Source organism: Pinus tabuliformis, chromosome 5_1, assembly GCF_031772625.1.
Source record: "Pinus tabuliformis cultivar Carrire ecotype Pingquan chromosome 5_1, CPIR1, whole genome shotgun sequence".
NCBI lineage: Eukaryota > Viridiplantae > Streptophyta > Pinopsida > Pinales > Pinaceae > Pinus > Pinus tabuliformis.
This window is the reverse complement of record NC_142305.1, coordinates 380,532,527-380,546,374: the sequence shown is the minus strand read 5'-3', so window position 1 is coordinate 380,546,374 and position 13,848 is coordinate 380,532,527. Positions and strand designations below refer to the sequence as shown.

Genomic DNA, 13,848 nt, shown 5'->3' with positions numbered 1-13,848 from the left:
TAATACATAAGAAAATTTAAAGTGTCAAAAATATGCTCAAATAAAAAGGTGTAATCTGAATCAGCATTTTTCAAAATCGGATGATCTTTTTGCTACCTCAAAAAAATGGGTAATGGGTAAAGTTCTTGTTTGATCGGTAACTAGTTAAAATTACAACTGTTTGTCATAAATTAGCAAACATACGGAAAATTGTTTCTTTCATTTCTGCAAAGTCGCTTTGGCTTTCTGGAGACAACTCGGCCCCTCTAATCCAAATCGGCCCCCCTCTAGAGCCTCGAACTGGTCCACACGTGCGGCCCTGACAACACAACCCTCACTGGCAAACTCGCACTGGCTGGAAATAAACTCGGACTCCTCTAGAATTCGATTTTTCCTGGCAGACTCGACTTCTTTTTTGCAAATTAATCACTCTATGAAATTTCTCTTTGCTCCAACAACTCAGCCTCTCTAAAGCAATTCGCACCACTGGCAAACTTGGCCTCTTTTGCAGATAAATTCGACCTCCCTCTATCTCTGAGGAATTAGAAATCAATGTGAAGAATTATCTTCGACTCTTCTGTCTTCAATCACTGTTGATCTCGATCTGCTCGTGCCTTCATGCTATCACTGCGCCCTTGCTATCACTACAAATATGTCTCTGATTTGTTCTGCAAATGCCCATAAATTTCCTCTTATAATATCTCAGTAAGCAATCAATGGTCATGATGTAATCTCAAACAATGGCTAAGGTCATCTTGACCCCATCAAATGACTTTTCTAGAAGTCACTAGTGGAAAATCGATTTACCTCAATTAATCCCAATTAATTAAGCCATTTCCCTAAGTTAGACTTAGGATAATTAACAAAGTGGCTAATTAATTCTAATTAAGATACTTTTCCTTGGAAATGTTTTTTGGGTATTGGAGAAAATTGATCCACTGTGTTCCTTAGCTTCATAGACACCATCTAAGACCAGAGCACTTGTTTGAACTACATAAGCTAACACTCCCTCTTGCATAACACCCATCTTGTCTTTGAAGAAGATGAATCTCGCCTTCCCCAAAGCCTTCGTCGGTATATTTGCTATTTGCTCATCTATAGGTATCTATTGTAGCTAAACAATCTCGTGTTGTACACAATCCTTGATGAATTAAGCCATTTCCCTAAGTTAGACTTAGGATAATTAATGAAGTGGCTAATTAATTATAATTAAGATACTTTTCCTTGGAAACTTTTTATGGGTATTGGAGAAAATTAATCCACTGTGTTCCTTAGCCTCATAGACACCATCTAAGACTAGAACAGCTAGCTGAACTACATAAACTAACACTCACTCTTGCATGACACCCATCTTGTCTTTGAAGAAGATGAATCTCGCCTTCCTCAAAGCCTTCGTCAGTATATTTGCTATTTGCTCATCTATAGGTATCTACTGTAGCTAAACAAACCTGTGTTGTACAAAATCCTTGATGAAGTTGTTCCTGATGTCTATATGCTTGGACCTGTCATGAAACACCAAATTCTCAAACAACCTAATGCAACTTTGATTGTCGTAGTGTATCACTGTCGTCTCTACCCTCTGACCAAACAAGGCTACTAGCAGCTTCTGAAGCCATATGGCCTCACATGTAGCCATGCTCATTGCTATGTACTCTGCCTCTACAGAAATTAGTGCCACAAACTTCTGCTTCCTACTATACCAGTAAACAATTCCTGATCCCATGTTTAAGCAACACCCCGAAGTGCTTCTCTAATCCACTAGATTACCCACCCAGTGTGCGTCAGTATATCCCACCAATTTGATTTCATCATCTCGAGCATATCTGATGTCATACTCGATAGTACCGCACAAATATCTCAACACATGTTTTGTCGTTGTCTAATGCACTATCTTTTGTTCCACCACGAACTGAAAGAGGGATTTTACTGCATAGGATATATTTGGTCTAATGTTGACCAAATTCATAAGAGATCCAATCAATTGTCTGTATAAGGCAATGTTTTTCAAAAACGGAACCGGTGACCGGATCGGTCCACCTAATGAACCGGTTTACTGACCGGAACCGGTCTAACCGGGACTGGTTTGGTCTAAACGAACCAGTTTTAGAAAAATACATTAAATAATTATTTTTTAATGAAAAAAATTATTTTTAAGATTTAAAACCATGATTCCAAGCCAATAGAGACAAAATATGCAAAGATTGCTCATTTATATACCATGTAAAGGTGAATATATCAAAATGGCACCGAGTGCAATACATATCATCGACAAAATACATAAGCAATGAGGCTCTAAATGGCCTCTAGAGTGCAAAAACAAAGCCTACAAACTATGGGGCCAGTGGCCTACTACAAGACTTCAGTGTAGACTCTACATATATGATAATAGTAATACTATAATAGTGATCAACATTATCACTTGAAGTTGAAACTTCTCATGAGTCTCAGTCATCATGATCAAACTCAGTTGGTTGAGTCTCGACTCCCAAACTTTGCAGTCACAAACTTCTCTATTGGTTCAGTGACTTGAGTCTCAAACTTCTGTAGGTATTCTGCCCTAATATGCCCTATTATTTCATTTGGTGCTCCACATGGCTTTACATGGCCTCCTATCCCAGCCAAGTGTTGCTTCAACCTGTTAATACCCCCTCCTTGAATGGATTTTTGGCAATATTTGCAGATCATTTTGCCATCAATCATATCACAATGAGCCCATGCAGTATCTCTGGCTTTTGGAGGCATGATGACTCCCTGGATGGTAGATCATAGAAGTGAGAAGTTTATAACACATAAAAAAATTAATTCATGGACAACAGTCAAATAAGGAATTTTCAAGTGCAAATCCTTACCTGTAAATGCAAACTAGCTTCCTTAGCCTCCTCTTGAAGATGGCAACTCCACTGACAGCTACACACTATCTCCAAAATAGCTCCAACTCCAACTCCAAGATGACTACTTCAGCAAAAACTCAACACTCTCCAAGCTCACAAACAAACTCACAAACACTCCAAATCAGTTGTGTGAGACAAATGAGAGTGAGAGGGGCCTCTTATAGCTTGGAGAGGGTGTTTTTGGAGGGAAAACACCCTTAGTTCCCCCCCAAAACCCCTAAACCACAGTCAGAAATCCGCTTTTTGCAAGTTATGGTGGGCATGCCTAAAACCGGCCGATTTAGGACGGAACCGGCCGGTTTGATACAAACCAGCTGGTTCCGTCCTAAAACCCGCCGGTTTAGGACGGAACCGGCCGGTTTGATACAAACCAGCCGGTTCCGTCCTAAACCGGCCGGTTTTCACCGGTTAGGGCCAAAAATTGGAGAAATTGCCTTTCCAACCGGGTTTTTTGGCCGGTTTGGACCGGCGGCCTTGCTAACCGGCCAGTTAGACCGGTAACCGGTTTTTAAAAACGGTTTTAGAAACACTAGTATAAGGTGGGGTCTACATCCTTCTCCCTAAATACATTTACCTTCCTCCAACTCATGATCATGGATGTAGACATGGCTCTGTAATCCTCCATCCCAAACCTCCTCTGGATCTCGATGTAGTTTTTCCCTTGCCCAAGGAAAATCTCCCCGCCTATCTGCCACACCTCCATACGCAGAAAGTAGTGCATAAGCCCCAAGTCCTTCATTTCGAACTTTGTTGCAAGATCCCTTTTGCACTCCTCTATGAGCCTCAGTGAACCTATAAGAAACAAGTTGTCCACATACAAGACAAGAATGAGAACCTCACCGCCGACCACTAAGTAGTAAAAGTTAGAATATGCCTCACTCTTCACGAAGCCCATGCCCTGCAAATATATGTCTATGCACTCATACCACGCCCTCGAGCCTGCTTGAGCCTGTACAATGCTCTCTTCAACCTCTACACATGTGGGCCTCTTTGTTGTGTGCTACAAAGCCTTTTGGTTGTTTTATGCAGTGTTGATAATATCGCCGAAATATCGGCGATATTCGGAAATATCGCGATATTTTCGGTGAGCCGAAATATCGCCGCCAAAAAATCGCGATATTTTCCTGTTTTAAAAATCTCGCGCGATTTCCGATATTTCCTAAAATATCGCGCGACGACTGAAAATATCGCCGGCGAGGTTAAAAACTTAAAATCAGTCCGCGCGCTGTATAAAATGATTTTTGGGTTTTTTCACGTCATTGTTTTTCTGAGAGCTGGAGCCGGAACGTGGTCGCTGCGAAGGAGGGTTTGGTCGCTGCAAGTGCCAAGAACAGGTATGAATGCCATTAAAATTTTAAATAAACTGCAGCATGACTGCGTAGCAGTGAAGCGGCAAGCCTCTATTGCTCATGACTCTATTGAGATTATCAAATGCCCCTGTAAAGAACTCCACTATGAATCATCACCACCAGAGGAGCCTTACATTCACCGAAATTCCAAAAGGACACCTCACTGACGTCCCTTTCGATTATACTTACTTCCTCTCTCCATTAATTTTGCAATTGTTGTAACATTTCAATGAAATAAAATTAAAAATAATTGAAAAATAGCAGCACAGCGAAGTTATTTCGAAAGGACAAAATTTATTTCGATGCTTTGTTTTTATTTATTTTATTTCTATTTCCATCACGCTCGATTATTTTACTGTAAAAAGTCTCTGAATGTTTTGTCTTCCCCGATAATGAATTTTGCCAGAGAAATTTAATAGATGGCAGAGCCGCAGATGCATTGAATAGATTTTGACCACAAGAACGAAATTGAAATTAATCATAGATTTTTTAAACAATCCGTTAAATTTTACGTGGTAAGCCTCCACGAAATTAATCTTGGATGCCCACAACGTAAGGCGAAGTGAAGCTTGGATGCCCACAACGTAAGTCTTATGGTTGGTGGAAGAATGATTTACTTATTTTGTGTGAGATTTTCTTGATCTTAGATGTTCTATGAAGTTAATCTCATGACTCTTAGATGTTCTATGAACTTGAAGTTAATCTCATGACTCTATTGATCTTAGATGTTCTATGAAGTTAATCAAGTTTTGATTTCAGTTAAATACTAATTTAGTTATTAAGGCCATTATCTGTTTCTAATATTTATATAAAAATAAATATTATAGCAAATTATACCACCTAATATTATAGTCTCGGCCCACTTATGAAGAACTTGGCCTGGGGAAATTCACTGGAAAATTCGGCCCTGAGTTGGCATTATTTCATGGTATTACAGCCTCCCTTTTTCCACAAAATTTTATTCCCTTGGCTATCAACTTCGATCCCTACACAGACTTTTGACCTCTTCAGTCAAACCACACAGCCCACAGTGAAATTGGCCCTTCTGCTACAGGAATTTGGCCTTACTCAGAAAATTTGTCCTCTTGGTAGATGGGTCACTCTCTGCGACCCTCTTATTGCACCCTCTTATTGCCATTTTTCATTCACATTGCAAAATGCAAATAATGTAGTAATTTTTTTTGAATGAGGTTTTTATTACTTATTATTTTTTCATTTTGTGTTGGGGGGTTTAATGCCAATTTTTTGTTTTTTTTGTGCCCTAGGTTTGAATTAGTTCACTACAAATGTCAAATATGCCAAAAGCCTTGGACCCATTTTGGGAGTATGGGGAGGCTGTTGGTGGGGCAAATCAGGCATATATATCATGCAACTTGTGTGGGACCAAGATGTCAGGAGGGATTACACGATTGAAATACCATCTGGCTAAACTCTCTGCATATGATGCAGATGTGATGCCTTGTATGGTTTCTAGTGCAGAGGTTATACAAAAAGCTCGTGAAGCAATTGCTGAACAAGACAGAAAAAAAGCTGCTAGGGAGAGGCCAATGGTCTCAGATAGATAGCTGCTAGTTTTATTTGTTTTGCAACTTTTGCTACATATAAGTTTATAACTCATGATGATGAAATACTTTTAAAGTTTTATATATGTGATGTTGTTTTGTTTGAGTCCTTGATTGGACAATTATCACTATCAGGGATCAGCAGGATATGTGACATTGTGATGTTATTTTGTTTGAGTCCTTGATTGGACAATTATCAATTTATCATTATCAGGGATCAACAGGATATGTGATGTTATTTTGTTTGAGTCCTTGATTGGACAATTATCGGGATCAGCAGGATTTGGTATCGCCTTTGAAGTTTGATGTATCATTTCTATTTGACATCATATATATCAATGCCTTCTTCATATTTATGTGCCAATGTGTTTAGTTCATGTTGTTATTGCTTTATATGTTTAGAAATCTGAAAAAAATGAATATATTATGCATTTTTTATGCTTGCCGATATTTGCCGATATTTTGCCGATATTTTCGCCGATATTGCCGATAAGATATTTTATGGACCCTCGCCGATATTTTCCCGATACCGATATTATCAACACTGGTTTTATGTATACCTCCTCTTCTAACTCACCATTAAGGAATGTCGTCTTGACATCCATCTAATGGATCTACCATCCCATCTGTGCTACTAATGAGATCACGGCTCGTATAGAAGTATACCTGGCCACAGGAGCAAATGTCTCCTCATAGTCTATTCCCTCCTTCTAAGAGAACCCCTTGGCCACGAACCTCACCTTGTATTTTTTGATGCTGCCATCTGCACCGTGCTTGATCTTGAAGATCCAGCGTGATCCAACCACCACCCTGTCTATCGGTTTAGGAACAACCTCCCACACATCGTTCTACATGATTGAGGTGTACTCCTCAACCATTGCATCTTGCAACACTTTGTTGTGTGGCCTCCTGATAGTTGGAAGGCTAACTATGAACTAACTGACTAACCAATGTCATGTAGCTAGTGTACCTCTATGCTTGTCTCTATTGTCTACTACCCATCCTAGGAGCTCCCACAAACTCTTAAGCATCCCTGAGTGTCTGTTGAACCTCACAGTTCCTCCTGCCAACTATAGATGATGAAATATCCACCTCTATATCCTCCTTATGCATCTCCCTGATTTGTTGAATATGTTGCTCCATGCACTGTGAAGTCTTAGGAACACCTGCACCTGAGCTTGTGCTCGTACTAGTCACTGTACTTGTGCTCTCACGCCCTTGATCCTACTACTCAACTCTAGGATCTTTTGTTGGCTGCTCACTCTGATCATCAATTGTTGGCAAATCTCTAGACCTCTTGTATGTTGGAAATACTAAGAGGGGCGTGAATCAATATTTCCTTTAATTTTACAATTGGTTAGGTTCTTTTAACTTATCTAAACAAATACAGAGTAGTATCACATCACAAGAACATTACACAGAAGATTTCTCTCAATAAAAAATACATTATGTAAGGTTACATACAAATATACCAATTAGAACTAGAAGGAAATGGAATACTCCCAGGGGTTTTACCAGCAAGGTTAGAAGGAAGAAGTTGCTCCCTAAGTCTGAAGATATTTGCAGGCTCAATCTGAAAGGGTCTTCAGTCCCCTATTACGTTCTACAACAGTGTTGTTGCACTTCAACTCAGTCACTCTGCCCCACAACACTTTGTTGCCCCATATAATGATCAAGACTAAGCTTGGGCTCTCGTACCAGGGTCAATGACCCAGCTTTACTACAATCTGCTCCTCATCTATCACTGTCATTGCAACATATGTGCCTCTCTGCTCAGAACTCTTTGTTGACTCAATACATCATCAACTACACTTGCTCAACAACAATAGTAGCACCCTCTGACATTAGTAACAGTAACTCTGCTTGCTCTCAACAAGATGTCAATTGATATCTCTACCTTAGCAGCACCCACAATATATCAACCATCCATACACATCCTTTATGTACCCTCAGCAAATCAGCTTTGAACACATCAACAAAAATAATAGCAATTTAAACAAACTAACACTGGTTGCAGGTCAATACAAGCCTGACATAATGTGCACCAATAGGAAACAATGGTATGTACACAACCACATCAATGGTAGCTTCAATAGTTTTCTTGCAGATTGTAGAAATTTTCTTGCAGATTGTAGCCTTGTTGTGCACACCAGCACTCTATAGATGTTGATCATAAACTATGTCTCTAGTATCATCAAAAACTCTGTCTAATCTTTATTTCAATTATCAAGCGTATTGTTGGCACATGTACCTCTACAGCATCCAACAGAGAGCACTATTTGATTCATCAATATTAATTCAGGATTATGATTAGTCTCCTTGAATGATACAACACTTAGACATTGTCCTCTCTGATATACATGGCTTTCAATGAAATATCTTTGCAACAAGCAAAACCTGGCAATACTAGGTTGGGTTTAGTTTTGATCAAAGATACAATAATGTTTGTCCATGGATAGCTCTTAGAAGCGAAACCTTGAATCCCAAAGAAGACAAAGATAATTTACCCTTTTGATCCTTCAACAAATTAATTCAAGCCTCTCTTAGGATTAGACGCTGTTCCGCAGGGCTGAGACATTTCAGAAATAGCTCACTTTAATTTGTGCAAAAGATGTGTGTCTTATGGAGAGTTCGTAGGCCTCTATCACAGAGATTGGTCATTACAATTTTCTTGTCTTCAAATTTCAGGCATAATTACAAACAACCTTTGATTCAAGAGCCAAACAAGGTACTACAAAAGTGATGCAAGGAAGGTTCTTCAACTCTCGACTGACTTCTATAGATTCATTATTATTCAAACCCTTAATACATGCATAGAACTGATCTCACAAGTGATGTACTGAAATATGACACTTCAACACATCTGTAGCATATGCTCAAATTATATATGACTGAAGATAGCTTCAGATCCTAGATTTAGTAATTGCATCAGAGATGGCCCAATAAGCCTGTCAATGAGCTACTTGGTAAGATTGACCAAAAATACATGTTACCGCCCAAACTAGCTAGAGTCCTAGGTGGGGTTCCTATGGACCAACTACTTGATCAAGTGGAAACAATGGAGCAATAGCCCACTGTCACCTCAGCTAAAGCTCCCTGCTCTTTATGGACTTTCACACATGGGAGGAGTCTTTGTGTTAAGGAAATCTTAGGAAAAATATATCAATGGTGTGTAGGTAGTGATTCCAAGAGCCTATTCAGAGGAGAGACTCTAATGATAGCGATTGCTTGCTTTAGAAGCAAGATGAATGGCTCTCCAAGAAGGGCTAGGAGGAGACCTAGGCCTAGGGTTGAGGAGTATCTCTTGATAAGAGGTGCCCTAGACCTAATAATTGCCAAAAACTGCACTTTGAGGGTCTGCGCGACCTCCTAGAGAAATCTCGGCCTTTCGCTGCAATGCACTACACTGGATCTGGAAAACTTCCTCCGGCCTCACTGTCTCTGCTTCCTTCTTTGGCTTTCCGACAACTATTGCTCCTCTCTAAAAATCGAACTACCAAGGAAATTGAACTCCACAAGTGTCTCAAGTGTGTTCACTATCTACCCATCGACTTCTTCTTATAATCTTTTGTTGGAACTACAACGACCAAGATTAAAACTTAATCAAAGGCCCATATTAGTTTCTTGTTGATTTGTGTGAGTTTCTAGATGATTCACACTTTATCTCAATTAATTATGATTAATTAACCCCATTTCCTAAGTTTGGACTTAGGAAATAATTAAAAATAGGTTAATAATCTAATTGAAACACTTCTAGGTGGAATTTCCGAAAACAATTCTGGGTTTTGGAGATCTCATGTGTTTTAGCCTCTCCACAAAGTTTTGAAACTAGAACATCTCCAATGCTACAAAAACTAACATCTGCTAGTGGTTCAGTCTTCCTTTCAGCATATGATTACTCAGAAAAGTTCAAGACCGCCATCAACATTGCAAAACCATTACTTCAAACAATTCAAAGTATTAGGCCATACAATGTCATCCAAGTCATCACTGATAATGTTTCTAATTGTAAGGCAACGGGAGCAATCATTAAGGATAAATACCCCAACATATTTTGGTTTGGGTGTTTGGTTCACACAATTAACCTTTTAATGCATGATATTATTAAGAACAAACAACCTCAATATGGATGGATTGGTGATTTGTACAAGAGAGGTAAGAGAATGATAAAATTTATTACCAATCATAGCAATACGTATGGGCTTTTCCGTGGTCACTCAAGTTTGGAGTTGTTGAAGATTGTGAAGACTAGAATTGCTAGTTATTACCTCACCTTCAAGTGCCTTTTGAAGGTAAGATAGTCATTGGCTAACATGGTATCAAGTCAACATTGGCAGGTATTAAAGGACAAGGCTCCAATCACACCTAATAGAGATCGCTCTTGATGCTCTGTTTTGGGCACGTGTGAGGGATGTTTTACAATACACCAAGCCCATTTATAACATGATTCATTTTGCAGATACAGATGCTCCAGTGATTGGGGAGGTGTATGAGTAGATGAATAACATGTTGGGGCAAATAAAATATATTGTTCAGCGAAAAGATCCCAACTTGTATGATATTATTCACAATTTTGTGCGTGAACGGTGGGGTAAACTTAATGTTCCACTACATGCCTTGGCATATGTCCTTACACCAAAATACTACTCTCCATCTTAGTTAGGAAAACCTACACCTGGGGGGTGGGGTTAGGACCAAACCCCATACAGATCCAGGGGTACAAAATGGGTATATGACAGCATTAGACAAGTTGGTCCCTGACAGGGAGGAGTGTGCTAGATTGCGTTTTGAATTAGGAAAATACTTCACTAGCACTGAAGTGTTTGGTTCATAGCATGCAATGGAAGATAGGGATAGATTTGATGTTGCCACATGGTGGGACACGTATGGCGGCCATGGATTTTTGGCAAAATTGGCAAAAAAAGTGTTTTCACAAGTTGTAAATACTTCTTTTGCAAAGAGGTGTTGGAGCACCTATAACTTCATCTATAATGTGAGAAGAAACAACCTCAATGAAAATCGGGAAGAAAGCTTGGTTTTTGTGCACTACGACTTGAGGTTGTTGATACATTATTGTGACCGGGCACGTGATGATACGTCAAATGTATATTGGGAAAACAACACAAAGGAAGATAATTTGGAGGATGGAGCTTTACATCTAGAAGAATTGGAATCAGAACTTTTGAAAGATGATGATGAAGCAACAATAATAGTCATGCCACCCTCGGGCCCATCATCCAGTAGCAGTGCTTGAGTTCCACAATCTTTGCCTTTGTTGCCGCCACCTCCATCTACATCCACATGTGGAGGTTGTGTGCCTTCTGGTTCTGGTTCTGGACATGGTCATCCAACTATGTGGGAGGAGACTCTCAGTATACCACCACAAGTTTCTCAGAAATTAGACATTTCACGTGGCAAGGGCCACGTGAAATCAGTAGATAATAGATTTACTTGTCGTTTCTATTTTCTAATAGTTTTTATAATTGTTGACTCTTTCATATTTATTAAGATATTTTTGTAAACAATATATGACAATTTATTTTTTAAGTTTGAAGTTGGCAATTATAACTCATTGGTAATGAATTATGAATATGATGCTTCATGAAAGTTGAAAGTTGAAACATTTCATTTCATGCTAGATATTCTTTGTTATAGTTGGGTTACTTGGTAATGGTAATGGTTACAAGTACAACTATAGTGATAATGATGATAAATGTTATATATTGAATTTTGAAAGCTTGAAACTTTAAGATTGATGAATCGTGAGACTCGATAAGTTGTAGGTTACTAACTTGTAGACATAGTTGATGAAGATTATAACTTCTAGATGATTGAAGTTATATGGTTCAATCCATGTTTTTATGCTTTTTATATCTAATTCATCATTCTACATGTTTTTGTTGACATATATGCATCAAAATATATAAAAATGGCTTCCAACCTAGGAGCTTTTGAAACTATAGCTCCCCACTCCGGCTCCCAAGCAGCCTTGGTTTAGCTACTAGACAGTTTTTATTAAGAGAGACTATTTTGAAAGCCCGGTACGTTCATGAGATACAGGGTAACTTCAGCCTATGTGACATTATCTCTTCTCTGCACCTATTCGAAGTTAGAGGATCTTCTACCTAAGAAGCATGAGGTTAGCCTGGAAATGTGTGGCCAAGGATGTAAGTTGGACCTGCACAGGTAGCAGATGCGTTTGGAACTTAGAATTTTGACCAATCTAGAGATTGAATGATCATGACCAATATATTAAGAAAACTCGGTATCAAGCTTGCGAGATGAGCAAAGAGGGCATTTTCTTTTGGAAGGACTTGTGAGATTTCGATTCCAAATCGTGGGTAGAATGTAGGGTGTTAGGCTGTTAACTCATCAAAAAGATCTCCTTACTCAGGACAGATTAACCATCTGGGAGATCCAAAACCTGATCCCTTCTAAGGATTTGTTTAGGATGAACATCCAAATGCAAGCCACTATTTAGAGAGATTAGCAGCGGTAGTTTGTGAAGCAAATGCAAAACTATGATAGGAAGAAGCTCTACTCCTTGTTCCATCCGAAATACCCTTGGGCCCCAATCTAGAAAGCACCCCTGCTGGGTAACTCCAAACAGTTAATTTTTTTCAGCCTTCATGGGATCGTGGAATTGCATCAGAGTTGCTCATTTGCTCTCTATCTAGAAACTAGGGTGTAAGTATATTTTGCCAATAAGTATCTTTGTTCATTCGGTAAGATTTTGTGAGGAGAAGTACGTGCCCAGCTTCATGCTACAGTCTATCTCCTATTCAGTGATGCGGGATGCAAAAAATCTGGATGCTGTAGCCTATCCTGAATTGATTTCAATTTAATCATGTCCAGCAACAAGTTCTGATTTGTTTTTCTCCTCGCCTCCGCTTTATATAATCTTTCATGTTTCTGCCCTTTGTAAGTATTATCTAATTTAGTATAAAACATTTTTCAAATTTATATACATGGAAATAGATGAAAACGCAAACTCTGAATGCAGTCAAAGCTGGGAACAAGTCCAACTAATAATACAATCCGCCATGTGCATCTTAAGACTTCCATAAAATTGTAGTCCTCATCTTAGTCTTTCGTTTTGTTGTCTTAACAGGGTTTAAAAATGGCATGTGCTTACGTTGACCGAAATGACAATGTGGGATTTGAAACTGGCCCCAGCCGTTGACATAATTATAAAAACATCTATCGAATTATTTTACAAAAAACATGACAAACATCGAAAGCATCCGTACCGCTACAATGGCAGCTTCTAAGGTCTTCAGACTGGTGGCGACACCGCCCGAGATCGATTCGCCTGCAGTTGCAGCTTTGACTTTAAATCTAACGGCCCCTGAATTTCGCTGGCTGCTTCTGCCCTGGTGGCAGCTGCAAGGATTGGAAAAAGCAGTGTGCCAGCGCGTTCCGGCAAGGCAGTCCATCCTCGTTTGTGGATGTCCAATGGTGGCTCCTCAATTAAAGATATAAGTCTAAGAGGATAATGTTCATCATCCATTATTCAATTTTTGGAAATTGAAAGCCGAAGGCACCACGTTTTCAAAAGAGAAGTTAATCATATGGCTTTACTGCTAATTTATTTTATTTATAGTTTTACATTATTTAGGTAAGTTGTTAATTTATTTTAATTATAATAAGTTGTTAATTTATTTTAATTATAATTTTTTTAATTTGTCTTTAATAAAAAATGTATGACCCTTATTTAACATTAAGAATTTAATATATGTTATTTTTTATTATTATTTAAATTTATTTATTTATAAGGTGATTGGTTGAGGTCTTATTATAGATGGTTTAGTAATTTTCATTTGTATGAGTTATTAATTTTTTGTTTTTAATTTTATTTTTTTATTATTTCTATTTTGATGAATTATAATTTTTTTTACAATATTTTCAATTTAAAATCACTTATTATTATATTAAAAACATATTTTAATAAATTTAATTATAAACAATTATATATATTAATAAAAACAAAACACACACATAGATATATGTTTGTTAATATAAACAATATTAGTTAATCATATTTCTTAATTTTTTATGATGGAGATA

At 38.3% G+C, this 13,848-nt stretch overlaps 1 protein-coding gene across 1 annotated transcript in view; it reads right to left on the bottom strand.

Moving 5' to 3' along the window:
- LOC149165035 (uncharacterized) overlaps positions 1 to 13,252 on the bottom strand; it is a 335,897-nt gene extending 322,645 nt beyond the window's left edge. Inside the window, exon 1 of the mRNA XM_089432221.1 lies at positions 13,032 to 13,252. Coding sequence (XP_089288347.1) covers positions 13,032 to 13,217 — 186 coding nt within the window. The 5' untranslated portion in view covers positions 13,218 to 13,252. The remainder of the gene's footprint in view (positions 1 to 13,031) is intronic.
- Positions 13,253 to 13,848: the final 596 nt, after the last annotated feature.